We start from the raw sequence: 27,356 nt of genomic DNA on the forward strand, positions 1-27,356 counted from the left end.
GCTACTTCTACCGGAGGGCGGAGGCCACGCCCACTCTCTGCAGGGAGGGGCGGGGCTACGTCTCCCAGGGTGCCGCGCGGGTGTGGGGGGGTGGTCCGTCCCGGCGTGCCCCGCGCTGGCCGCGGCGGGGCGAGGTGAGCTGGGCGCGTGGGGCTGGGCGCGTGGCGGGGCGCCGCGGGGCACGCCGGGAGCCGTAGTCCTAAGGGGCAGCGGCCCGGCTCGGTGCGCGTTCTGCAGGCGCGGAGCCGCTCTCCTGCTCCTCCTCCGGCCGCTGACGCGGCGCGGCCTGGCGCGGGGGTGGCAGCGCAATGCAGGAGTGACCGGGAAGGTAACAGGGGGGCGCGATGTGACTCAGCCCGGGGCGGGGGGGGGCTGGGCTGGTACCGAGGCCTTCCCCGAGCCCTCGGTCCGGTCCCGGTGCTGGGGCTGCTGGTCCCCGCCGGGCCTGGCCCTGGGAGCCGCGGCCGCGCCAAACATGGGATTTCGCCTGTTTTCTTGTCGGCTCTCACGCGGCGGTGTCGGCGTGGCCGTGCTCGGGGTGGCTGCAGTGGGGGAAGGGAGATCCCGCGGCGCTCGGGCTGCTGCAAGAAGCAGTTACTGTTACAAAAAGTGGAATATTTTTTGCTTAAGCTACTGCACATTTAAGTTGCATTCGTCCCTCTGACAGCTTGTTTTCTTTCAGACAATGTTTTTCCAGGCTCTGGTCGTTTTTTTGAGGTGATAACGTCTTGTGTGAAGCATGATCTGTGCTGATCAGAGGTGTCTGTCTCTGTAGTCACCTGTTGGGAGCCTTTCTCTATCTCAAGTGCAAGGTCAGGCAGAGAGCTGGAGCTAGGTCCAAATTAGCAAGAGATTGGACGGTTGTGCAGTTCCTAATAATATTAAAATGAGTCTTTGGGAAGTAATAGAAAATGTATAATGTTTCTGGCAAAATTCATACACATGCCTGTAACTGGGCAATACACCCTGTCCCAGCTCGTGTCTCGCTGCACACGGTGGATGGAGATCGCTCCCTCGCGTTGCCCAGGCTCGATAAAGGGTGCTCGCTTCCTAAAATCCCGAAATGAGCCTTAGAGAGTTTATTTGCCGGCACTTTCGGGATCAGGACTGCCTGGGGAGGGGACAGATCCTCATGGCACCTCTGTGTTCTGCCGCTCTCGGCGCGTCTCGGGGGTGCCCCGCGGCGGGAGCAGCGCTTTGTCACTGCGGGGTGGGGCTGAAGGGGTTGTTTTTGCAGCCCTGGTGTCTCCGAGGTGAGTGGGAATGAATGGCTTGTTCGCCTCCTACCACTCGGCTGAGCTGCCGAGGCCCCCATGGCCCCGCAGGCAGGGGAGAGTGGGCGCTCCCACCAAGGCTGGGGGGGGAAGGAGGCCTCGAAGGGAATTCCTGCCCGGTAAGAATGAGCCTAAAATGAAGACCTAATGGGTCTCTTCCAGAAAGAGAAACTTTCTAGTCCGGTTGAGAAGTTCTCGAAGTAGCTATGATGACACAGCTGTTCGTTTTAGCCGCGTGTTATGTCAGCGTAGAAGCTGCAGATCTCGAGCATGATTACAGAAAACAAAACAGAAATCAAGTAAGAATGTGAAAGATGATCTTTTATTGTCTTTGTTTTATTAGAGAGAAAACTTGAGGGAATTGAAATGAAGGATATCACTGGCTCCCCATCTGCTTTCACAGTCTTGTAAATACCTAAAATGAGTGCAGTGAACGAAGTATTCCTTAATTACTGATTATTACCGTGGTTAGCATCTGTAGTTCAAATGCTCAGAATGCTTTAATGATTAGAGCACATCTGGATCCAAGTTACACACCTTTGACTATGTTAGTCCCTACTTGAATTGCAACTACATTTTCGTGTATGAAAGCAGTCTCTGCTATCAGATATATTTGTAACCATTTACTATGTGAAAGTGAATAAATGATCCTGATGAGAGATACATATACCTGTATGACTTCACTGTTAAGGAACTGCACCCTCTTAATTACAGTAAGATCAGTTTGCCACACAACATAGCATATTGCTTAAGAGCAAAAATAACACTAGGTAAATAAGATAATGCTTTCTACACAGCTCCGTATTAACTATTAATGTTATCCATCAAAAATAAAACTTGCTTAAATGGTATTCTTGGCGTTTTAGCTGAGTATATCTTGCAATGGATTTTGTGAGCTGTTAAGTGCTATTAAAATTGCAGTGCGATTTTGCTTTTCAACTGGCTGGTAAAACAGATTTGTGGTGGAAAAGCTACCTGCTTACCGTACCGTGCAGCGTGAGAAGTTATTCTGTTAACTTTCTCAGAGAGCTTCTTCAAATGGTCTATCTCAGTAATTGTCTTCTAGAGTGGGTTAGTTAAGCTAAAGCTCTAAGAAAAGGCTATCTAGTAGAAGATGAAAATTTAAATATGCTTGTGTAACTTATACAGAATTAGTAGAACTGATTGACATTGCTGTTAGCTAAAGAAGTGAAGAGAATGCATGTTTCAGCCAGGTTATTTTAAACAGCAAAACTTGTCACCCAGGTGTAGAAGATTACTACTTTTGGGGTAGATGATGATGTAGTGTATCAGCAGGAAAGTATGCCAAAACTATGCTTCTGTATATTAAATAGTTTTATAAGTCTGAACCAGACCCTGATTGTAAGATGCTTATAAAAAAAAAAAAAAAAACAAAAAACCAAACCCAAGAAACACCAAGCCCAAAACCACACAACCAAAAAAAAGAACAAAAAAAACCAAATTAAAACCCACTGCTACCCCCACCCCAAAAAAAACCAAACCCCAAACAACAATCACCACATTTTCCCTGCAGTATTTTATTTTTATTTTAAGCTGGCTGTTTTGGACATTGATGGAGAAAACAAGCTGGGGGCTGGGGATGCAGAGGGAGAAGACTCAACAGAGCAAGTTTAATCCCTAAAGGTTTTGACCCTGAGTGGGATTGTTCTGTGTCGTAAGGCAGTGTGTGAAGCTTGATTTGCTACGAGTCATCGCTTTGTTCCAGATTTTCTGGTTTCTATACTGCTGCAACCTGCAATTTTTTTTGGTACGAAGTCAATGTTAATTATCAAATTGCCTTTCATGCTGCATTTCGTTACAATGTATTCTGTAATGAGTTTTATAGAAATGTCTGTTACAGTGATAGATTTTTGGGTGCTCGTTTTCAGGCACAGTTGCTGTCTGTTGTCACTGTGCCACCTTTCTTCCAGTGGGGGAGGGTGAACAGTAGAGTGTGCGCAAGACACGCAATACTAAGAGGGTGGAAATTCTACCTATAAGCACACATGAGCTTCAAACCACAGCTCCTTTGTATTTCCTCTCTTCCTCTTGTCTGTCTTCCTGTCCCCTACCTCCTTATATCAGGCCTAATTAACTATGTTACCATAGGGGGAAAGCTTTGAAGGGTTGATGGCTTTTTGTCTCCTCTTGCTGTTTTATAGTACTCTAGAATTTGACAAAGATTGGTTTTAATCCACTGTATTTTACTGGAGCATTGCAGAATGGCTTGTAGAGGAACATCATCTTTAGAACATCTGTCTGCTTTACTTCTTAATTTTATGCTGGATTTTCTAAATAAAAATCATTGCTAGTAAGTCAGCAGCCATTACTAGAAACAGAAAACTTTAACAACTCATTGTGATACATTTTGTGGTTAATTTCCAAGACACTTCTCTTGAATGCACTTGGTTTAGAAGAAGGACCTCTTAATGGCTTTGCCTCCCTAGAGGAACTACTTGGTAAATGGGTTTATGGTTTAACAATGTTAGAGATGAGTAGAGATATTTTTCTGCAGTTGTCAGGTTTATGGTGGGGGAAAAAATACAACAGTATTTTCAGTAGCAGATTTATGCTTATGTCATGTCTTGCTGAAACTTCTGCGTGTTTCAAATTTGAATTCAAACCTTTCTGTTGAGTAGTACACATAATGGCATGTCTCTGTTAAGATGATAGTAGGTCTTTTCAAGAGAACTGAAATATGTGGACACTTCGAATTTTCCTTGTTCAATAAGTTTAGTTCTATTATAAGTTGATTAAAGGACTTAAAATTCTGATAATTGTATCGGAAGTGTGCACATTCATTTTTTAGTGGAGTATGTACTGTGTGCTTGAGGTTTGTGGGCAAAATTCTGTGGTTATTGCTATACTGCTTTTAATTTTTGTTGGTCTGCTGAGCAAATAAAGGTTCTCTTTATATTTGCAGATGATTGTAGTTTCGCCTCTGGAAGAAGTGGGCAAACCAGTTAGGAGTAGAAAACGAAGCGTATAGCAATAGAAATGGATGAACAAGCCCTTTTAGGGCTAAACCCAAACGCTGATGCGGACTTCAGACAAAGAGTATGTAATTACCTGCCTTTAGTGTCTTTTCATGAAATGTGTGTTTTCAACTGTAGTGAAGCTTGTATTAGTGTAGAGAGAGTAGGTAAGAAAGTAATTGTGATATGTGGGTAACACTTTGTGAAAGACATGCTGATATGGAAAGGCATTACAATTTATATAACCATTTAATGAGTAATTATTTCTGCTTGCTGATTGATTATCAAGCTGATTCAACTGCCTACAAGATGACCTGAAGTAAAACCTTTCAGAAATGAGGATGTTAGTACCTTGGGTTTGTGTTCATAAAGCAAATCCTGGAATATATAAAAAAAGTTTAAAATGTAGTTTGATGTGGCCTAGTTGTTAAATATGTTGGTTCTGAGTATTTGTCTTTCTTGAAAGGATGGATATGGCTGATCTTTAGTGTTCCGCAAAACATTGTGTAGTAGAAGGTGACTTACCTTTTCGCTAATCAGGTGAGATGTAACCTACACAGGAAGTAACAAACAATTTCTAGTAAAACTGTTCCGTTTAGGAAAATTACCAGTACTGTCTGTAGAAAGTGAATTCTTGTTTTACGAACTTAAAACAAGAGTCAACTTGTTTAGCCCGGAGAAGAGGAGGCTGAGGGGAGACCTTATTGCTCTCTACAACCACTTGAAAGGAGCTTGTGGAGAGGAGGGAGCTTGCCTTCTCTCCCAAGTGACAGGAAACAGGACAAGAGGGAATGGCCTCAAGCTCTGCCAGGGAAGGTTCAGGCTGGACATCAGGAAAAAATTTTTCACGGAAAGGGTCATTGGGCACTGGAATAGGCTGCCCAGGGAGGGGGTTGAGTCACCTTCCTTGGAGGTGTTTAAGGGGCGGGTGGATGAAGTGCTGAGGGGCATGGTTTAGAGAGTGTTAGAAATGGTTGGACTTGATGACCCAGTGGGTCCCTTCCAACCTAATGATTCTATGATTCAATGAATAATTACTTTGGGAAATAACTTTGATGAATGGGAACAGTTATGAACTAATGCAAAACAAAACAAAAAACGAACCGACAAAAAAACCCCTTGAAATAAATACATGCATAAATAGAATTGAAATAATGTTAATCTAATCTCTGTTTCAACAGTCACCTCAGTTTTATGTAACAAGCCACACTAAATCTTGAAGCAATTAGATGCAGTTAACTGTTGTCAAAAGGTATTGAAAAGTACTGTTAAGCAAATAGATTTTTCTAAAATTCGGTATTTTTTTGTAGTCTCTGTAATAGATTCATAAACATAGAGTTACCAAGTGATGTGTTTGAATTTTTCTTGAGCTTGAGGTGTAGACTACAGCAAGAGTTGTACAAAAAGTGTATTATTTTCAGTGAGAAAAATTAAAGCACTTTCTCCCTAGAATTTGTGGAAGGAATTTTAACTTGGATGTGAACTTCTACTTAAATGGGAAGGCCCTAAGAACCTTCTTGTAGTTGACTCTGTCTCCAGAGGTCCCTTCTAAGCTCAATAATTCTGATTCGATGACTTCTATATTCAAGTAACAAAAATCTTTATATTGAACATAAAGTAGGAATGTGTAGCTTTCATATTAGCATTTGAAGAAACCCTTTTGTGTTATGGTAATTAGAGAGCCATGTAAATACTTGGATGTATGCAAATACTGTTTGATTTTTTGAAGAAGGACAGTTTAATTGTGGGTCTAAGTGTGAATGAGATATCTTGCTCTGTGGTTTGTTCTTTTTTCACATGAACCTTCCTTGGATGTTTGCAGGCACTAGCCTACTTTGAGCAGCTGAAGATATCTCAGGATGCTTGGCAAGTTTGTGCAGAAGCATTAGCTCAGAGTATATACAGGTACTGTAGATAAGAATCATTCCTTATTTTCATTAGTAAAATGTTTGCCTCTGTGTTTAGCTCTACAGCGTAATAGGCAAACTGTAAACTGCTGGAAGTTAGTATGGTCTTCATGCTGTTTTTAGTGTCATAGTCAATATGTGGCTTCTGTATACTGACTTTCAAGGAAGAGCACAGTATAAAACTGCGTATTAATTCAGTAGCCTGAAGGCTACTGCTTTATGAAATCTAAATAAAAAGAATGAGTTCTAGTGGTACCTTCTAGGGAGGAGAGGAGTGCTGAAAATTTCCTGTGTGAGACTACAGGCTTTATGTGCAGTAATCTCAGTAGCTCCTTGTCCTTGTTCTATAGAGTAGGTCACCCCATTTTATAAGACACAAAGAGTGTGTAGTCACCACTATTTTTGTACAAAGTTGTGTTGTTTAGATCTCAGATACCCGGTTGTTGCTGTGTCATAGAATAATTCATGTTGGAAGGAAACTGAAGGCTGTAGATCTCCTGAATAACAACAGTAGTTTATAGTGAATGATTTTTTTGTAAACAATTTACCAAACTTCTGACTTGAGAAATTAACAAAACCACAAGAATCAAAAATGTTTCATAATCCTTACCACTACACGTTAGGATTGTTACAGTTTTTAAGTAACTTAAACTCACATAGATTATATAGCATGTGGAATGTCCCTTCCTAATCTGTACCTCAGTTTGTCTTTAGCTTTGCTCTTTAAGACACAAAGTATAACTTGCATTTAGTGTGCTGATGAACCGTCAACACGTTATTGAAGCCTGGCAGCTTTTGTAGAGGCAGAATACAAGGGGTTAACAGTTGCTTATTTTTACCAAATGAACTCCTTGAGTATTTATCATTTTTTGCTTTGAAGTAACATCAGTAGCATTTTAATCTGGTGCACAGTAATTCTTGATTTGCCAAAGAGATGACCTGGTTATAATATTTAAGGTGTTTTTTCTTCCTGGAGAAGTGTACCACGACACTAGCAGTAACAGAATTTTCTTTTCCTTTCTAGTGATGATCACATCAAGTTCTTTTGCTTTCAAGTTTTGGAACATCAAATTAAGTTCAAGTGAGTGATCTTTCTTGACACCAGTTGTATACATCCATTTAATTTTCCCTTTTTATTGTTCTTGCAGAGAAATTGTAAATGGTGTCTGTCATTTTGGTGTGTTTGATGAGGTGGCTGGCCCAGAGGACTTTCTTGTACCTCTTTGCCTTTTGCTGTAAAGGACTTGGGTTTTGAGTAGCATACTCTGCTTAGCTAGTCTAACACCTCCGTGTGGTCTGATGACCAAGGATCACTTTAAACATACTTAGCCCTTTCTTCTGGAGATTCAAGCTTTACTCTGTACTCTCACTAATTTTTGCAGAGAAGAGTCCTGCAAGCAGCAGCCTTGCTCAGTACCGAGTCCTGGACTACAGACAAAGCCCTATTCATTCAGTAACCATGGCAGGAATGTTTAGAGAAAGTAGTCTTTTCACTGAGTGGTGTTTTCCTAGAATCATAATTCTAGGGAAAAATACTTTGAAATAATATGTTTCATTGCATGAAACTATATTTTATGTATCAGAGCAAAACCGAAAGACTAACTTTCTGTGATTTTATTTACCTGATATTATTACCTTATTGTCCATCTTCCTCTGCTTTATAGTAGAATGGTTTGGGTTGGAAGGGACCATAAGGATCATCCAGTTCTGACCCTTCTGCCATGGGCAGTGACGTCTCTCACCAGACCGGGCTGCTCAAAGCCCCATCCAACCTGGTCTTGAACACCTCCAGGGATTGGGCATCCACAGCTTCCCTGGGCAATCTGTGCCAGTGTCTAACCACCCTCTTCGTGAAGAATTTCTTCCTAATGTCTAGTCTAAATGTTCCCCCTTCCAATTTAAAGCCATTCCTCCTCATCCGATCACTATGTGCCTATGTAAAAAGTCCTTCCCCAGCTTTCCTGCAGTGCCTTCAGCTTCTGGAAGGTCACTATGAGATCTCCCTGGACCCTTCTCCAGGCTGAACAACCCCAACTCTCTCAGCTTGCCCACATAACAGAGATGCTTCAGCCCTCTGATCATCTTTGTGGCCCTCCTCTGGACCTGTTCCAGCAGTTTCATATCCTTCTTATGCTGGGGATTCCAGACCTGTCTTGTTGCACTCCTGTCACCTGCTTCCTGTAGTATTTCTTCTCTTGTTTTCCTGCTTATTACTTTCTTTGAGTGTTTTCCGAGGGGTTGTTTTTTCCATTTCCTTAATGAATAGTTACTTGTGACAGGAACACGAGTCACATTCAGCAGTTATTTCTGTTAAGGGCTGTACTAAACCTACAGCTGGCTCTACTGCAAGGAGACTGTTCTTAGCATAGCTAGTCCTGGGAGGCAATATGTTGTATGAGTAATATTTGAGGTGGGCTGGGTATAATGTCAAATTTTGCCAGGACTGTATGTGTGACATAAAGCAGAGTCACGTGTGCTTTTTTGTTTTGGCATATGTCTAATAATAAATGTGCTGTAGGTCAGATCAGTGAAGGACTTCCTTGTGCTCACTATTGACAGTCTTCAACTTATTTTAAACAAGTTTGTGTGTATGGATGTTTGTTCCTTCTCCCTGTGGCTTATGGTCAAATGTGTACTTTTATTACAGACATTAAGTCCTGTCCCTTGTAGAGCATCTTTCCTGCAAGATTTCAAGCTCTCATACTCCAACATATGAGTAAAATTTACTCAAAATGTAATCCATTAATACAGGCAAAATGGTTTTCCTTGTTTTTGTGTCTTTGATTCGGATTTCTAACATGCAAATAGCTGTATAAATTCCTTTTCTAGAAACCTTTCACTTACAGGAATATTGCACATAATAATGCACATTGAAAGAGTTTTTGCCTCACTGAATGCTGTGCTTGTTGTGAAGGTTGCATTTTGATCTCATTATGCTTTGTTTCAGGTACTCTGAGCTTACTGAAGGCCAGCAGCAGCTAATTAGGGAAACACTCATAACATGGCTGCAAGCACAGGTATGTACATACCTTCACAGCAGTCTTAAATAAATAGTCCTTATAGTAAGCTTATTAGAAGGCTAACATAAAGCATTGAGTGTGGGCTACACGTGTGACCTGTTGTTTGAGTTTAATGATGGCTTCCTGAAGATATATGGTATCTGGTTAAAGATTGGCATGTGAAATGCTTTTATTAGAAATTCTTTAAATCAGATGTTGTAAAGTTTATTTGAACTTATTGCTAAATATAAAACTCTTATGTCATGTAATGACTGTGGTTTAATCATTTGTGTTTGAAATAAGATATATTAAAAGTTTCCCTTAAGAGAGATACAATCCAGACTCCTGATGTTCCTTAGTGTCAGGAGGAGAAGTAATTCTGTTTCTAAGACCCTCCTGGCCTAACTGCTGTCTACTTAGAATACTAGCAGGTGCTTATGAATGAACAGTATCACTCCTTGGTAATATTATGGCAGAGCATTGGACACGCTTTCTTGTGGAATTAGTTACTGTAGCTGAACAGGTAGGATCAGCTGAACCCAAGCCCTGCAATGAGCAAAACCATTAAGCGGGCTGATACAAATCTTTGCCTCTCCCTGCCATTATCTAGTTATCATTCCACTTCTGCACTGTTACGACTGTAACTTGTTTTCCGGAACTTCTTGTTTACTCCTTTCACCAAACTGATAAATTTGCTTTTAGTCTTTGACTAGTACGCTTAATGTCTTATTACTGAAGGAAAGGCTTAGGACTGTATCATCCAGAGAGAATGTTTTCCCAGTTTCATTACAGTTAAGCTAAGTTTTCTTTAGTATCCTTGGAAAGGGGAGGCTCTTATTCATCTCAGCCAGGAAGAGAAGTAGTGTGTTAATCACTGTACAGAGATAAACAATCATGTATGATTCTTCTTTAGCTTGGTAAGAAATATACAAATAACATATCTTGTTTCTACTAGATGCTGAATCCCCAGCCTGAGAAGACTTTTATTCGCAACAAAGCAGCACAAGTCTTTGCATTGCTTTTTGTTACTGAATATCTCACAAAATGGCCCAAGTTTTTTTTTGATATTCTGTCAGTAGTTGACCTTAATCCGCGAGGTGTGGATATGTACCTCAGAATACTAATGGCTGTTGATGCTGAGCTGGTAGACCGGGATGTTGTTCATACATCAGAGGCAAGTTATTATTTTGCATTAAAATTTCTTTTAAATTTCCAAAAAAGTTCTCTTAATTTAATTAGAGCAGAAGATTTGCGGAGATGTTGTGTTTTTCCTATGGCAACTCCTATGACTTAGAAACGTCAGGTGGTTTAGATCCAAAGCCATATGTTGTTTAATGCTTTTTATGATTTCATACTTTCAGTTAATGTACTTTTGCTTAAAGAGCTTGGTAACAAAAAACATTGGACTGAGTTAGCCAGTTTAATGTTAAACTGACTCATTTTAAAATGTTGATTTCTTCCAGTGCCTGTTTTAAGGAATTCTAGCATCAAAAGTACATCTAATGATCTAGACTACTTTCCCCTTCATCCACCTCTCTTGAGTGTTTCGGCATTGTGGTAGCAAAAAAGAAAAAAGAAAGAGCAAAAACTAGGGTATTTTGGCTTTATTTCTTGCAAGAAAAATATATAGTCTCTTTGGGTTTCTGATTTAGTTATCTTGCTAACACCAGTGGTGCCTGGTGGTGGATTAAAGAAATGCTACTAATTTGACAAGATGCTAATCTATTTTGAGACTGATTTATCCTTTTTCTGTATTGATAGGAGGCTCGTAGGAACACCTTATTAAAAGATACTATGAGGGAACAGTGCATTCCAAGTTTGGTGGAATCGTGGTACCAAATCTTACAAAACTACCAATATACTAACTCAGAGTTGACATGCCAGTGCCTTGAAGTAGTTGGAGCTTATGTATCCTGGATAGATTTGACCCTGATAGCCAATGAAAGGTAGGGCGTTTTGATAGAATATCTTTGCAAAAATAACCTTGATAGAGTGCTGACAGAATTAAAACTCATCTTTGAGAAAGGAGTTTTAATTCTATGTAACTCTTTGGGATTTGGTGTGTTCGGGGTTTTTTTAGTAGAGTGATTGATTTGACAATCCAAGCTGATACAATGGCCAAAATAAACCCTATAGTGTTTGCTGGGCTCTCCTTAAAATGTACAAAGTGTTGGGTTTAGTCAGTACAGTAGACTTTAAAACTGTCTTATAAAAAGAACTCATTGTAAATGTGCACACAAACAATATAAAGCTTCTGTATGATGCTACTGTGTACATATAAAAATAACTGTTTTTCTCTGAAGGTTTATAAATATGCTGCTGGGTCACATGTCTGTGGAAGTTCTCCGGGAAGAAGCCTGTGATTGTTTGTTTGAAATTGTAAATAAGGGAATGGACCCAATTGATAAAACAAAATTGGTTGAATCTTTATGTCAGGTATTGCAGTCTGCTGGCCTCTTCAGTATTGATCAGGTTTGTATATTGATTTTTTACAGTGGGAATGACTCAGGTTTCTGTCAGTTCTTAAATAAGCAACTGTACAGGAAACTATAAAGTTCAGCCCACAGATTAGGGAGAATTAGTTGTGCTTCTGCATCAAAGCTTAACACTTCTTATGCTTTCCTTATACTTAAATAACAGCTTGTTGTTAATATTTTTTATTCATTTAAAATACACTGCGTTTTGTTTAGCAGGAGATTTTCATTGTAGAAGCATGAAATTATCTATCTCCTCTGTTCCTCCCCTAAAGCATTTTGTGCTTCCTAGTAATGCTGCTTCTGTTTTTTTTTTTTTTGTTGCCATGAATCCTTTCTTTGAACGATTCCCTAATAGATATTGTAGCCAAGGTAGAGTTTTTCAGGGTGAGACTTTGGATCAGTTGTGCGCACTTAGGTAGGGAGAGGATCTTTCTTGAGGGCACATACGCTGTTCTGCGTTCCTGCATCATCAGATATGAGGTTTGAAATGCTTATCTGTAAGCTGAAAAAATATACTTACTAACCAAACACACCTTTCCTGGCAGCTGCAGTGTTAAGGAGCAGCTGTTTGCTACCTGCCATGGAGAAAGTGGAACCAGTCCTTCAGAAGCTGTAGTCCTTAGACTGTGAGACAATTGTCTTTTCATTTTGAAGCCCTTGTCAAATTTGTATTCCTTCTAGATGCAGAAAAGGTGCATTCATTAATTCAGGAGTTGTTCCTCTAAAAATCTTACCTGAGTCTCTCTGAGGAAGACTTGTTACTCTTCTGCTTTTGTACAGTTATGGCAGGAAGCAAAGCATCTGTTTGGGGTGACAGGTCTAGGGGGACTTCTTGATTCTGATCAATGTATTTCTGCAAAAGCAAGCCATAAATATTTAATATTAACTCACTCTTGCAGGCAGTACTGAAAGTTACTTGTTATCAGTATTTCTGAAGTGCGCTACAGCTGTTAGTTCTTTGAAGTTTTCCCATAAAAAGATTTTCCTCTTATACAGCCTAAAAATTATGGTAGGTATGTGCTTCTGCTTTTATTTCGAAACTGCTTCTTGCTGTAAAGTAAAAAGAGAAACAGGCTAATCTGAAGAGATGAAGCAAGCTACTGTTGTGTAATTGAGGACTGCCAAAGCTGGCATTGCTATAACTTTTCTCTTTCTATTCTATGGGGAAAATGAACCAAGCAATTGTGCTTTCCATCTAGGAGACAAATGTTGGTTTTACTACTTCTCCGCACTAGGCATGAGTAGTACAGTCTGTAAGTTCATGCCATTTAAAGGTGAGCTCTGCTAGCATTCTGAAAATCTAATATCTTTTCTTGCAGGAAGATGATGTGGATTTTCTGGCCAGATTTTCTAAACTGGTCAATGGGATGGGGCAAGCTTTAATAGCTAGCTGGACTAAACTGATAAAAAGTGGTGATATGAAAAGTGCTCAAGACACTCTGCAAGCTATTGAAGCAAAAGTGGCCCTAATGTTGCAACTGCTAATTCACGAAGATGATGACATCTCATCTAATATCATTGGCTTTTGTTATGACTACCTTCACATCTTGAAACAAGTAAATATGTCTGGCTTCAATTTTAACATCACTTTTTGACATATGATTTAATTTGATTTTTGTGGGAACATAGGCATTCCTTAATATGTGTGAGTTGACTTGCGAAAAGATTTTTGGACTAATTTAGCATTCAGTATCTTTAATGGTTGTTGTCATGCTGTTTCTAGTGTTGTTTAGGAATTTGAAGGAATTGGGTTAAATCTTGCATTAAGTGGAAAGAAGGCTTGCAGATTGTATGGCTGTTAAAAAAGCAAACCTGTCTTTTCCTGTTAGACAGTAATAAAAGAGCTATTACTCAAAAAATAACACTTGAAGTTTATCTTACAGCTTTCTGCACTATCAGACCAACAAAAAGCTAATGTTGAGGTAAGTATTTTCTTTTCACTTGATGTCCTTTTTTTCAACAACACGTTTGGTCAGAATCTTTGATTTTGCTGAAACAAATCATGTTTTATTTATATGCCTTAAAATGTCCATGTGATAATAACTAAAAGGGAAGACTTAAAAAGTAAGGTCAGTACGTTCCTTCTTCTGCTATGTAACTGCAGCTGTTTCTTGAAATAATAAACCTATGTTGAATCGTGTATGAAGGCGAAAGCTGGTTTAGAGCTGGTCTTCCCAAGCAGCCCTTAAGCATATTTTGATAAGCTCCTGTATGGTCCGTGCTGTTGATAGAATGTTCTTAAATCAAGATAGGAGTTTTTTTTCCTGAGGCTTTACTAAAACCTGCTCTAATTCCAAAGTATTGTAAAAATTTTGGGAGGAGTTGTCATAAAATTCAACCCTTGATAATACCACAAGTTGAACTTATGAAAGAAGCTGCAATTCAAATATAAGTTGTATTTAAAATGAGAGGTTAAGTTAAGCGTTGCGTTAAACTATATGTTAAGCTTAGGTTTATATACTTGAGTTTATACATAAGCTTGTTTATATGTAAAGCATCAATTTTAAGAAATAAGACTTGCCTTCAGTTTTGGAGGTAGTAAATTTGTGTTTTGTTAGCACAGTCCTTTTTAAATTTCTTTTCCCCTGACCCTTCTGCATGAGTACAGATGTACTAATTTAGATGTTGAGCTGGCTAGATTGGTGCCGGTATTTTGTAAGCTGTTAAGGCAGACAGCTGTGATTTCCTTTACAAAGAAAACTGAATTCAGTACCTGTTCTAACATGAAAAGTTGAATTTGGAAAACAGTGGTCTCGATTACCTTGATGTGGTTTTATCTGATATCTGTTTACATTGGATGAGGTAACACAATAAGAGAATTTTAACATGGTTGAATCTTTCTTTATTACTATGTCTCTTTTGTTCTTATAACTGGATCAAACAAAGTTACTACTGCAGTGCACTTAAGACACTTAAAATTTGAATTTGTTAGTGTGCCTATGTCTGGTTTGTTAAATTTGCTTTCATACTGAAGAACTTAATGTTACAATTATTTCTTACTTTTACTGAGCACTTACTTGAGGGTTTGTGTTAAACTGATGAGTGGTCACACCAATTTTTCTTCTTTCATCTAGCTCATAAGAATAAAAGTATTTGGAAATAGTCTAAAAGCTTAAGAGAGAAAACAATAAGACTTAAGTTGTGTGCTTAGCAGTGTTCTTTTAAAATTTGGCATCTAAGAAATTCTCTCTTTCAACTTGTTCATTATTTGAACAGGAAAATAGAGGAACTTTTTTATTGTGACTTTGAAGTCCTAAAGTTTTTTCTCATCAACAGGATCGCATTTTTAATTCTAAAAATGGCAGGTGTTTCTAAGCATTTCTTGCTCCAAGCTCTTTGCATTAATGTGTAGCAATTATTTTAATTCTTTAATGTTGCTTCTTACAGAGAAGCAGACACCTCTCACAGATGATGCTGACACATGGTGTCGATGGAAAGCCTGGTCGTATTCTTGATCTTTGACCATGTTCTTCCTCGAAGTATTGCAAGTGTCTCTGAAGTTCACCTCAGTAACCTAAGTTTAATCATTAGTCTATTTTGCTGTTAAAGAACAGATTTTACACTTTAAATGATTTTTTTTTGTTGATTCCCCAGAACAAACTCTTAAACGGAAGTGAAAGTTAAAATATAATGTATTTTTAAACACTTGTTTTAGCTGTGTGTTTAATTTCAGTCTAATTTCTGTCCATCCTGGAAAGCATGGAATTGAGTATTCCACATATTTTAAACATTAAATCAGAGTTATAAAAACCTGAAGTAGTAATTACTTGGTAAGATCATTTAGAGTTTGAGGCGTCAGTAGAGATGAGATCAAGTCTTTGTCCCTTTCTCCCCCTGTGTAACAACTTGCTCATGCTGAAAAGGGAAGGCTTTGCTTTTCTTACTCTTACCCTTGTTTACTGATCCTGGCTCTTACCCTTGGATTCTTTGCTGAACCAATTCAGCTTGTTAACCTGGCCCAGAAAAACCCTTTCAAGGATGTTGAACTATTAGCAAAGTTAATGTTACAGCTAAGCTGAACTGCCCCTTTAAAGTAGAATCTTGGACAACCTGTTTAGCTTCTTCTGCCTAGGTCAGTCACCATAATTGTTGTTTTCATCAGGAGCCAAACAGCACAGATTACAAGCAGGGAAACTATCAAATAATACTGTCAGAAACCTAGAGCTCCAAGTCATCTGTGCTGTGTATCTGGAATGGCATCTGTGTACTGTTTGGATACAATCCATCTGTTTTAATTTGGACTGTTACTTCTGATAAACCTCTGAAAATAATAATTCAAATGAGATTTAAAACATTTGTAAACGTTGCTTTAACGTTTCCTTTCCTGTAGGATTTTAACTGTTGCTTCTTATTACTTGCCTGCTTCTACGTTTATGGTTCTGTTTTTATCTTAGGCAATCATGTTGGCTGTTATGAAGAAGCTGACGTATGATGAAGAATATAACTTTGAAAACGAGGTATTGTGTTGTATGAATAAATAGACAAATGCAGTTTAAATTACGTGTAATAAAACTTGCTGAAGCCTTAAAAAGGTTAACTTAAATGGCACAAAGTTGTTCATGGGTGTTTCTGTCAGTTTAATTGTAAAACTAAGCAGGATGTTGAGAATGATCATCTTTGAGGAGTGAGTCGATTTTCAGGAATTGGGTCAATAAGGCTTTGCCAAGAGCATTTTCTGTCTTGTGCTTTTGGCTAGTTGTCAGTTTGGGAAGCCTTTTTACCATGTTTCTGGACTGAATTCAGTTGATCTCAACACACTACAACCAGCCAAAAAGGAGCCTGCTGTTATGTTGCAAGAACATAGGGTGAGCATTAGTGAATGCTCTGAGTGTGATTTACTGGTCTTGTATGACACAGTTTTGCTTTAGGTATAATTGTCTAAAACAGTTGTGGATGAATTTAAACATGAAAATATGGACTTCATTGACGTGTTTGTTTTGTAGGGTGAAGATGAAGCAATGTTTGTGGAGTACAGAAAACAGTTGAAACTCTTGCTGGACAGACTTGCTCAGGTCTCACCAGAGTTACTATTGGCGTCTGTCCGCAGAGTTTTTAACACTACACTTCAGTAAGTTGGGTTTTTTAACTTGCTTACAGGATGCCCTTTTCTTTATTTACCTTTGTAGCTGTCAGAATTTGTAATAAACATGTGTGTTGTAGCAAGTCAGAGTCAATTGATAAAATGAGCTTCTTACAACCTTGTGATAAATATGACTTTATATAATCTTCTACTCATCTCTTTAGAAAGAAAAAACTTTCTTTTTGTAGCCTTAAATGGCAGCTGATGTTTTGGGTTTTTTTTTGTCCTAGGAGTGTTTCTTGATCTTTGTCACTATCTACACAGCAACGGCTATTTGGACAGGTGTTCACTTTACACCTCAATTAAATGTTTCTAAGATGTGGCAAATAATTTTATAGAATCATAGAACAGTTTGAGTTGGAGGGGACCTTAAAGATCATCTAGTTCCAATCCCCCTGCCATGGGCAGGGACATCCCACTAAAGCAGGCTGCCTAAGGCCTCAGCCAGCCTGGCCTTGGAACACCTCCAGGTGATGGGAAGAATTATGTGTTATTGCTGTCAGATAACTAAGGCTGGATAGGGAAAAGAAACAGAAGTGAAGTATATTTTCCTGGAAACAATGCATATAAATGAACAAACGTCATTACTAGTTGCCTGAGTAGGAGGACTGTTGTGCGTATCCAAATGGGACTCTAGTAATTTTGGTAGCTTCCTTGTATCTTGCTCTTCAGTGAGCCCTCTTTTAAAGTGAAGCTGAGTGGCTTGTCCATGTGTCATAGTGGGTGGCTTTCTACCTAAATAAATATTTCAAGGAATCTGTAGCTTTTGAGTTGAAACTGGTAAAAGACAATTAGTAATGCTGTAACGGAGAAGTGCTGCATCGGCCAATAAAGCCATCCAGAAGCCTCCTGAAATGCTGCTTAGGTCTTACAGTGTTTTTCTTAGTTTAAATATGCTCTCTTTATGCTGTGCATCTGAAGAAGGCTCAAAAGAAGAGACTAACATGGTAGAACTGAGTTCAGGCTAACATGATCTTCATACTCTTTCTTTAGGAATTGGCAGACTACGCGATTTATGGAAGTAGAAGTAGCAATAAGGCTCTTGTATATGTTGGCTGAGGCTCTTCCTGTATCTCATGGTGCTCATTTCTCTGGTGATGTTACAAAAGCTACAGCTTTACAAGACATGATGAGAACGGTAAGCATGTGTGTTGTGGGAGCTCTTAATTGCTAATAAAGTGTGGAACGTTCTAGTTCAAAGGGCTTGTCTTAATTACCAGCATGTCACCTACATTGTAGTTTGGTGCTACAAAAAGCTAAGTACTAACTTGCTAATGCTTTTATTTGTAGCTGGTGACTTCTGGTGTTAGTGCCTATCAACATACATCAGTGACCCTGGAATTCTTTGAAACGGTGGTTAGATATGAAAAATTCTTTGCTGTTGAACCTCAGCACATTCCAACTGTTCTAGTAAGTTTCATCTCATGTTTTCAACTAAGTAAGACTAGATAAGTTCTTTAGACTTAAGAAATTTTCTTATTTTCTGAAGGTCTCTGAAGAAGGTGGGGTTTGTAAATTTTTGAGTGATTAGCTTCCTTCCCCTTGTTCAGGGATTCTGAGACTGAGATACTCTCTTGATTGCAGATGGCATTTTTAGATCACCGTGGTCTTCGCCATACAAGTCCCAAAGTACGAAGTCGAACAGCTTACCTCTTTTCCAGATTTGTCAAGTCTCTTAAGTGAGTAAAGCTGTTAGAAGTGTATCCAAATTGCACTAAAATTACCGTACATAATCCTTCTGTACAAAACAGTTGTCGTTGAAACGGGCTGGGCTTCAGATGGGCTGCAGTGAAAGAATAGCTCAAACCAGTACTGTAGCAAGGTTGTCCTGTTATGTAATACTAAGGTGGCAGTGGGAAAATTCATCATGGAACAAAGAACTTGAATACATATTCTTAGCTTAGTTTTATTAGATGTCAAAACTGATCAATGATATAAATCTCTGTCATCGTCCTTCTCAGCGAGCAGAGCTAAGTGGTTCTGGAGACTCCCAAGAATAAGTCTTCCCTGATCTAATTCTGCATATTTACAGAATTTATACTGATGAAGCTTGCTCAGTGTATTAGAGCCCTTCAAACAGTCCTGTCCTGTTGGTCTTATTTCGCAGTCACGTGTATAATGTAGAGTCATCCCGGTGGTTCAGATTTCAGAAGGATCCTGGTTTTCAACTGTTAATGAAAATATTTTGCTCAGATGAGTGAGATTATTCGTGGAAGAAAGAGGGAAAGAAAGCTTTATTTCCCACTGTGCCTTGTATCTATTTGGCCTGCCACAGGCACCAAATCCATCAGATGGATTTTTCTACAACAGTACTTTGATATTTAAAGGGGAGCTTTAGATTGAGAAGTTGATTTAGTGTCTTAGCTTTACAGCTTAAATAAAATACCAGGGAACTTGTAAAAATGCATACGCTTCTAAATAGTGTTATGTACTTGTGTTTTACTTCAGTAAGCAAATGAATCCCTTTATTGAAGATGTTCTGAATAGAATACAAGACCTGCTGGAACTTTCCCCTCCTGTGAGTATTTACAGCAGGCCTTTGTAATAAATAAGGCTTACACTTATTCATCACTGTGCGCAAGTACTTACTGAATTGTAAGCTTAGCATGTAAATAACTGTCTTGCTTTTCTTGAGTGTGAGATCACTTGCATGCGCGCATTTGTACCTAATAAATAATCTTAGGGATTTCTGGGAGCGTAGGCTAGAGATGAAACAAAGCTACCTGTCTGAATTGTGTAAAATAGTTGTTCCTTCAGCTATGTTTTAACCTGTACTTGACACTTCTACTTAAATAGGAAGAGAGTAAAATTATTGTAAATGTACTTCAGAGATTACTTAGGCGTGATTGAAAGAAGAGTAGTATCTTTAAACTTGGAAAAGACAGCTTTGATAAAGGACATTAGTGAATTATGCCTGTTATCTCCCATTTTAGGAAAATGGTTACCAGGCCCTGTTAAGCAGTGACGATCAACTTTTCATTTATGAAACAGCTGGAGTATTAATAGTTAACAGCGAATACTCTGCAGAAAGAAAACAAGTTCTAATGAGGAATTTGTTGACTCCACTGATGGAGAAGTTCAAAGTATTGTTAGAAAAACTGATGATGGCACAAGATGAGGACAGACAGATGGCACTGGCTGACTGCCTCAATCATGCCGTTGGGTTTGCTAGGTAGGTACAGCATGGTGACTGTGTATGTTTCGGGTTTGAGTACAAGGCAGATATAAAGGACTTGTTGGGAGGAGGGGTTGAGTTTCTACCTGTGCTTTATTGACCTAGAAAATCATCAGTAGCAGGAGAATTTCTTACAGCAGCCCAGAAAGTGAGTGAAGTCCCCTTAGAAAAGGCTGCTATGGATGTAGATAGAGAGAATGTTGAGCAAGTTTGTAACAAACTAGCATCTTTTCCCTTCCTTAGAGCACTGTAGTGGAGCTATTCTATTCATAGGTTATTTGTATATTCATAGAATGTAATTCTCAAAAAGCTACCAAAGTGTAGCTACTTCATATCAAAGAATTCTGTTTACTTCCAGTGTTTGGCTCCCATTTCATGAAATGTTATATTCTAGTTTAGTGCATGGGTTTTAAAGGATGTGTTGTTCTCAGTGTTACTGCTTGTTCATTGTAATGGAACATAAACTTATATGAAACTTGGTGTATTGCTTTTACAGCCGAACCAGCAAGGCTTTCAGCAATAAGCAAACTGTAAAACAATGTGGGTGCTCGGAGGTTTATCTGGACTGCTTACAAACATTTTTGCCAGCTCTCAGTTGTCCGTTACAAAAGGAAGTTCTGAGAAGCGGCGTCCGCACTTTCCTTCACCGCATGATTATTTGCTTAGAGGAAGAAGTTCTTCCATTCATTCCTTCTGCCTCTGAACACATGCTGAAAGATTGTGAAGCAAAAGATCTTCAAGAATTCATTCCTCTTATAAACCAAATAACAGCTAAGTTCAAGGTATGATATTGCATAAGCTTTTCATGGTTGCTGGTGTTGCCTCTTTTCTGGTTCCAGAAAAATAGTGATATGCAAGAAACTTATCTCATAATTCATAAATGAGTATATTTCAAAGGCTGCTTTTGAGAAAGTCTTCAATCATGGCTGTTTGTTACTGGACTTACAGTGGTTAGTGTTTTTCATTGATAAGTCTCTGAATTTCATGTTGCTTCCAAATTTTATTGTATTTAAAAAAAACCCCATATTTTAAAATAAAATACTCCTTGCAGCACAAAATAACCTTTTCTGATCACAGTTAACTTCACACTCCCAGCAAAGTGTTAAGCTCATATTACAAACTACGCAAGCTCGGAAGTGAATTTTCTCATTCCTTACAATGGGATATCCAGGAGGTAGAGAAATACGAGATGCATGTATTGGGAGGAATACTGATTTGCAAATTCTCGATGTAGTGGTGTTGCATGAAAGCATACGCTGAGGCTGTGCATTGTTATTCAAAATAGGTTGACAAATATGTAAAATTTGAATTGGAGGCATGGGATGTATATGAAGTAGGAGTGTCACTGTCAACTGATGATCTAGTGAAGGTTCTTGAAGTGTAGCCTTTGACAGCTTCACAGTTTCAAACAGTTCAAGTGCAAAGTCTATGAAATATATGAAGCTGATAACCTGTTACATGTGATTCATTCCCTGGAGCTGCCACAAGAATATTGTGTTGTTGTGAATGGAATGGGAAATTCATTGCTATATGAAAGGGTTAAGAAGACCTTTAAATAGGCTTAAATAAGCCTAACGCAAAATTAAAATTGCTGGAAATGAAGAGCATTTTGTGAGCCATTAAACAAAGCCATAATTATGCCTGTGTGACTCCAACATGTGGATCTCTCTGGAATATCCAATCTGCAGAGCAGAGAGAAGGAATTTTCAAAAATCAATTGTTTCAGAGATTAGGGAGAAAGACTCTCATTCTATTTCAAAATTATGCTAAAGGCAACTGAAGATAATAGTAGATAATCGAAGAGTCTGTGTAAGGTGAAGAAGGTAAAGTTACAGGATCAAAACTGGAGAAATACTATGTTCACGTGCACTGTTTAACTTTGTCTGATGCTGTGCCGTTCTTATTACATGTTGAAATAAAAATCCTAGCTTCAGTAGTCTTCACCTTGAATACTTTCAAGTTTTTATGTTTAATCTTCTCTTTACTGTACTTGCTTAAGCATTAAGAAATGAACATGAGTTGCCTCTTTGTGGAACTCTAGGCTGTGGCTGAATAGCACACACCTTCAGTTTTTTCAATTGATAAGTGTTCAACTAATTTGTACCCTTAAATATATTTCTCACTGCAAGTGGAACATAAGTGATGGGATTGTTCTGTAATGCCGGTAGTATTTTAGCTCAGGAAAACTGTTTTCATTAAGCAGTCTTTGAAGACAAGTGCTACAAAAGGTGGCCTGCTAGCAGTTTTAATATCTCTAACTACAGTAACTTTACAATAGCGCCCCTGTGGACACTTCAAGAGATTTGAAGTAGAGTCTGTCTGAACAGAAGGATGAGAAATGCTGAAAAAGCTTCTGTTCCTGCTCTGATACCGTCTTCCAATCTCCACAGACACAGGTTTCACCTTTTCTGCAACAGATGTTTATGCCACTACTCCATGCTATTTTTGAGGTGTTGCTCCTTCCAGCAGAAGAAAATGACCAGTCTGCTGCTTTAGAAAAACAAATGTTACGGAGGAGTTACTTTGCTTTTCTGCAGACAGTAACTGGCAGTGGAATGAGTGAAGTCATAGCTAATCAAGGTAAGTGGTTCAGTTTCTCAAAGGATAGTGCTATTGTTATTCTCATCCAAGTTTTGTCTACTAAAATAATTAGCCTTTGACAGTCCAAATACGATAATCTGTGATAAGGTAGAATGGACTGTTCAGCTTCCCTGTTGCACAAGAATTTGGGTTTGGGAAATACAGCTATAATAGGCATATTCTTTCTATAGATCTTTTCAGCTTGTATGTGATCACTGTGTCTATAAGGAACAGAATGATGTATAATACAGCCCGATGTATTATTGCATTTGGTGAATTGGAGATCATACAATATACAGCAACGTATAGCAACGTTCAAACTGTTCGTCAACTCACAGCTGCCAGTATTCATTACAGTGTTCATGTTCTGAGGGACCCTCAATAATTTCTGTAACTTTGTTATTGTCACCTGGTCTTGTTATCTATGGTAGGAGGCATCGTATGACACTTAGATGGAGTTACCAGATGTAGTTTCCTCGATCCTAGTGGCCAAATGCAAATCAGTGCTTTTCATAGCAGGAATATACATTTGCTCGATTCTTTAAGTAAGTAATTCTCTCAGTTTATATTCCATCAAAATGGGAAAGGGCCTGAGAAGCTTTAAAGTGACTCACCTGATAGTCGTGGAGCTCAGGCTTCCCTCCTGCCATCCTAAAATGACAGTAATACCTGCGGGAAAGGAAAGGGTGGCATTAAGAAGTAGTGAGAGCTTTCTTGAAAGAGGCCCTCCCTCACCTTTGTTTGTATGAAAGGCCAGAAAAGCAATTAAAATCCCCAAACTTAAAAATAAAATAAAAAATGAGCAATTATAACCTAAATAAGAGTTGTCTTGCATCGTAGGGTAAACTTCCCAAAAATATTTGAGATTTGTGCAAAAAAGAGCTATTTTGAAGTTGAAGCATGTCTTCCAGGTCAGTATTTATAGAAACTAGTTTAAGAGTAAAGAAAACTTTTAGGCTGCAAGTTGAAATGATGAGCTCATTTTATTGTATTCAAGGTGCAGAGAACGTGGAGCGTGTGTTGTTCACTGTCATTCAAGGAGCAGTGGATTACCCAGATCCTATTGCACAGAAGACTTGTTTTATTATTCTTTCTAAGTTGGTGGAGCTTTGGGGTAAGACTGTCTTTCCATAATTCCTTTGCAGCTGCTACTAACCATGAAGCAATAATAGAGTATGGAATGTTATTCTTCTTTTCAGGAGGTAAAGATGGACCAGTAGGTTTTGCGGACTTTGTCTACAAGCACATTGTTCCTGCGTGTTTCTTAGCACCTTTGAAGCAAACGTTTGACTTAGCTGACGCCCAGACAGTATTGGTGTGTATCATGGACTCGGTTTTTGCTTTCATTCTTGTGGGGCAGATTCAGGCTGTTGTGTCATCACACAAATAAAATCCCTTATGGTTTTATTGAGGTACCGGAAATATTTAGACTAGACATTGGGAAGAAATTCTTCATGATGAGGGTGGTGAGGCACTGGCATAGGATGCCCAGGGAAGCTATGGATGCCACATCCCTGGAAGAGTTCAAGGACAGGCTGGATGGGGCCTTGAGCAGTCTGATCTAGTGGGAGGTGTCCCTGCCCATGACAGGGGGTGTTGGAACTAGATGGGCTTTAAGATCCCTTCCAACCCAAACCGCTCTATGATTCTGTGATTAATTATTGAATATAGTGGTACTGTATTCTGTAGTTCACCTGTGCTCAAAATCAAGCTAGAGAATCGCAGATTTGAGTATTTAACATTGACTGATATTATTCACTAATGTTCAGAGAAAGTGAACTGACACTGATGGCTGTTAAGTTCATTTTGAGTTCAGATGTGACGGAAATTTTTCAGCTTAAAGCGAAACAAAAATTGGAAGGTTGAGGCTTGGTTAATGTTTTGTGAGGGGAAAATGAGGGAATGGTGGCATGAACTAGCACTTGTTTTGGGCCTCATTAGGTTCTTTGGCTTTAAATACTGAACCAACAGAATAATTGAACAGTAATGTTACCTATTACATTGCAGGCTTTATCGGAATGTGCAGTGACATTAAAGACAATTCATCTCAAAAGAGTAAGCTTTATAATACTTGATTTTTAATAACCTCCTGTTACCAATGTAGGGAAATTATCTGAAGTCTTTTTCACTCATGTGAATTGTATACAGTGTTCTAGTTCTAGGGTAACTTTGTGTGAATCAGTAAAGTTGATTCACTTTCTCCTGGTAGGTGTTTTAGGTAGTTTTTTATACTGCCAGTGTACTGTAATCCCCTCCTGTGATGAGAGATACCTGATAAATGCAGATGAACTAAAAAAAAACCCTGATGTGTTAACCAGAACGGACCTGTCTGTCTGCTTCTCTCAAAAGTTTGGAAGTTCTATTATCACTGTTCAGTTCACTGCAAATACAGGGTCAATGCTATAAGAAGAGAAACACTATGTTCCAGGGTATTTGGCTATTAAATTTTGCAGTGGGAGTAGTGTGGTAAAGCAATTGGCAGGTACTAATTGCAAGGTTGTTTTATTCCTTTCATATGTCAGTGAAATCAGGGCTGCCTTCTTCCTTAATTGACTTTTACAGTTGACGTGTCACAAACTGCCTGTATCGCAGTTCTTAATTCAGTGCAGTTCTCAGTGTTCTTGTGCTATGTAACAAAGGATACTGAATTGCAGTAAAACCCTTAATGCTAAGGTTGAAAAACACTTTTATTTGCTAACAGCTGAGAATAACACGAGCATCTGATGTTTGATATGCATGACTTCTCTGTAAAACAGTATGGAGACCACCTTTTCTCACTTTTGTGTACCATACAGTATAGGCCTATGACTTTCCATTTGTACAAATATATACTCAAACAAGTTGTGTACTGCTTTTTCTTTAGGGTCCTGAGTGCATTCAGTATCTTCAGCAAGAGTATTTGCCTTCGTTGCAGGTAGCTCCAGAGATAATTCAGGTATGAATTCTGAAAAGAACATTTGGGAAACGCTCATCAATCATAAATGTTAAATGGGAACAAAATGAATACTGACAATGTTAGCATTTCACCACCCCTCAGTAAAACATATTCCGATGCTGCATATCACAATAGGATTATATTCAGAATAGGATGATATGCTGTTGCATATCAGAACAGGATGACTTTAATGTAAGGAGTGGAGTTAGTGCAGGGAGTACCTTGCAAAAATGAGTCCAGCACGTGTCTGTCTAGGCCATCATCCTACGAAATTCAGATTTTAACTTGAGGAAAAAGTATCAGAATACTTAGAGTAATAACTCAAAAGTAAGATTAAGTATGTTGAATGTGTAGAATGTATTCAATAAAGGCTATATGCAACGCTACAGAAATCTAAGCCACAGCACTGGTTCTGCTGTCAAAAATTGTGCACACGGTTAAGCGTGGCTTTTATGTGCTTATTTTGGAATGGTGTAAGAGGGTTCTCAAAAGTGGGTTCTCAAAAGTAAAACTTCATGCCTGATCATTGTCTCAACACTTAAGCATCGCTAGACAAATGGTAAGCGTTGCCATAAAGAAATTGTTAGATGAACACTGACAATTTTAATTGCAACTGATTTGGATATTGTAGCAATTGAGTTTACTGTGTCTCCTAATGCAGCACTTAAAGCCACTTAGAAGTTCTACAGTTCAAATATATTTTACAGTTTAAATACATGTAAGGATCAAGTATTATCCCTTGCTGGTGCCCCAATGCTTTCTGATCAAAGATCATAACTTTTTCAAGTGATAGACATGTTCTGTTGTAATCTCGAGTCACTTAGTGCATACATAATATCTCTTAAGCATAAATGTTCACCTGAAGCATTCATTTCAAAGCCACCAAAAGTTACTGGAAAAGCTGAACATTTAGAGTCTTCATGATGCAGTCCTTGTAGATAGCACTGTTTCTGTCTGTTCAGCTAAAAGTCAATGTAATATCTTGTATTATTCACCCCAGAATGTACTTGGCCTGGCATAGCCTATTACATTTTATCTATAAAACACTTTTCTTTGGCTGCACATTAGGGAAAATGCTATCTAATAATAACAGATTTACATGTAAGCATTTACATTTATGCTCTGAACATATCTCAGGTTGTCTTGTTTCATGTATTTCAGTATTTCTTTTATTCTCTCTTACAGGAATTCTGTCAAGCACTTCAGCAGCCTGACGCTAAAGTTTTTAAAAATTACTTAAAGGTAAAGATTTCTTTTCTTTAATTAGCTTTCAATTTCATTTGAACTTTGTCACACAATTCAGTCGTGGCAGTGACCTGCAGTAAAATTGAAATATTGAATTATTTAACGGTTTTTAGCTATAGGGGATCTCCAAGTAGTAAAAGCAGTTATTTGGAAAGAAGGAACAAACAACAACCACCACCCTGCATCTGTAGAATTGTTCGTTATCTTCAATACCTTCCCATCTCATCGATAGCTTGATATTCTTGTAGCTTATGTTTAACAGTTGAAATAGCAAGAAAAAAGTGATGCTATAATTGTAGAGGATGTCAGAATGCTTCCTTTTTGAGGGTGTGAGTGTAATCAAATAGCACAAGTCACATCCTTGGGTGTATTGTGGTAACCAATATGTTAAACAAGAAAATGAGCTCTGTCAAACTGAATATCTTACACCTCAGCTGTGTGTTATGTTTACTTTTGTCTTAAAATGTTTTTGTTTTTTTTAAACAAACTTTTAACAGGTATTCTTCCAGAGAGCAAAGCCCTAAGGAAAGCACTGGAATCTCGTGTACCTGTTTCCATAATCCAGAACCCTGGTTGTTAATTTATAAAAATGCAAACTCTTGTGCCATTCAAACTGGTTTTGTTTTTAAGAAATGTTGCTTTGTGCTCACATCAGTACATATTTTAGCCTTTTGCAAAAAAAAAAGAGAAATGCAATTCCCCCACCTGT

General features: G+C 38.6%; 1 protein-coding gene across 2 annotated transcripts; it reads left to right on the forward strand.

The window, feature by feature from the left end:
• On the forward strand, positions 1-27,313 carry XPOT (exportin for tRNA). Of its 2 annotated transcripts, none has more exons than XM_054079463.1 (25): positions 1-134; positions 4,198-4,331; positions 6,072-6,154; positions 7,181-7,237; positions 9,104-9,173; positions 10,111-10,329; positions 10,917-11,101; positions 11,459-11,627; positions 12,952-13,188; positions 13,516-13,554; positions 16,027-16,089; positions 16,576-16,700; positions 17,706-17,850; positions 18,003-18,122; positions 18,297-18,391; positions 19,161-19,230; positions 19,646-19,884; positions 20,384-20,669; positions 22,278-22,467; positions 23,465-23,581; positions 23,667-23,782; positions 24,475-24,522; positions 25,331-25,402; positions 26,588-26,644; positions 27,145-27,313. In XM_054079463.1, the coding sequence occupies exons 2-25, from the start codon at positions 4,272-4,274 to the stop codon at positions 27,169-27,171; spliced, it is 2,889 nt and encodes a 962-aa protein (XP_053935438.1). In that variant the 5' UTR covers positions 1-134; positions 4,198-4,271; the 3' UTR covers positions 27,172-27,313. The 2 variants fall into 2 exon arrangements, with proteins under 2 accessions (XP_053935438.1, XP_009554580.1); XM_009556285.2 differs by lacking the exon at positions 1-134 and adding an exon at positions 170-328.
• The last annotated feature ends 43 nt before the right edge of the window (positions 27,314-27,356 follow it).

Source organism: Cuculus canorus, chromosome 1, assembly GCF_017976375.1.
Source record: "Cuculus canorus isolate bCucCan1 chromosome 1, bCucCan1.pri, whole genome shotgun sequence".
Lineage (NCBI taxonomy): Eukaryota > Metazoa > Chordata > Aves > Cuculiformes > Cuculidae > Cuculus > Cuculus canorus.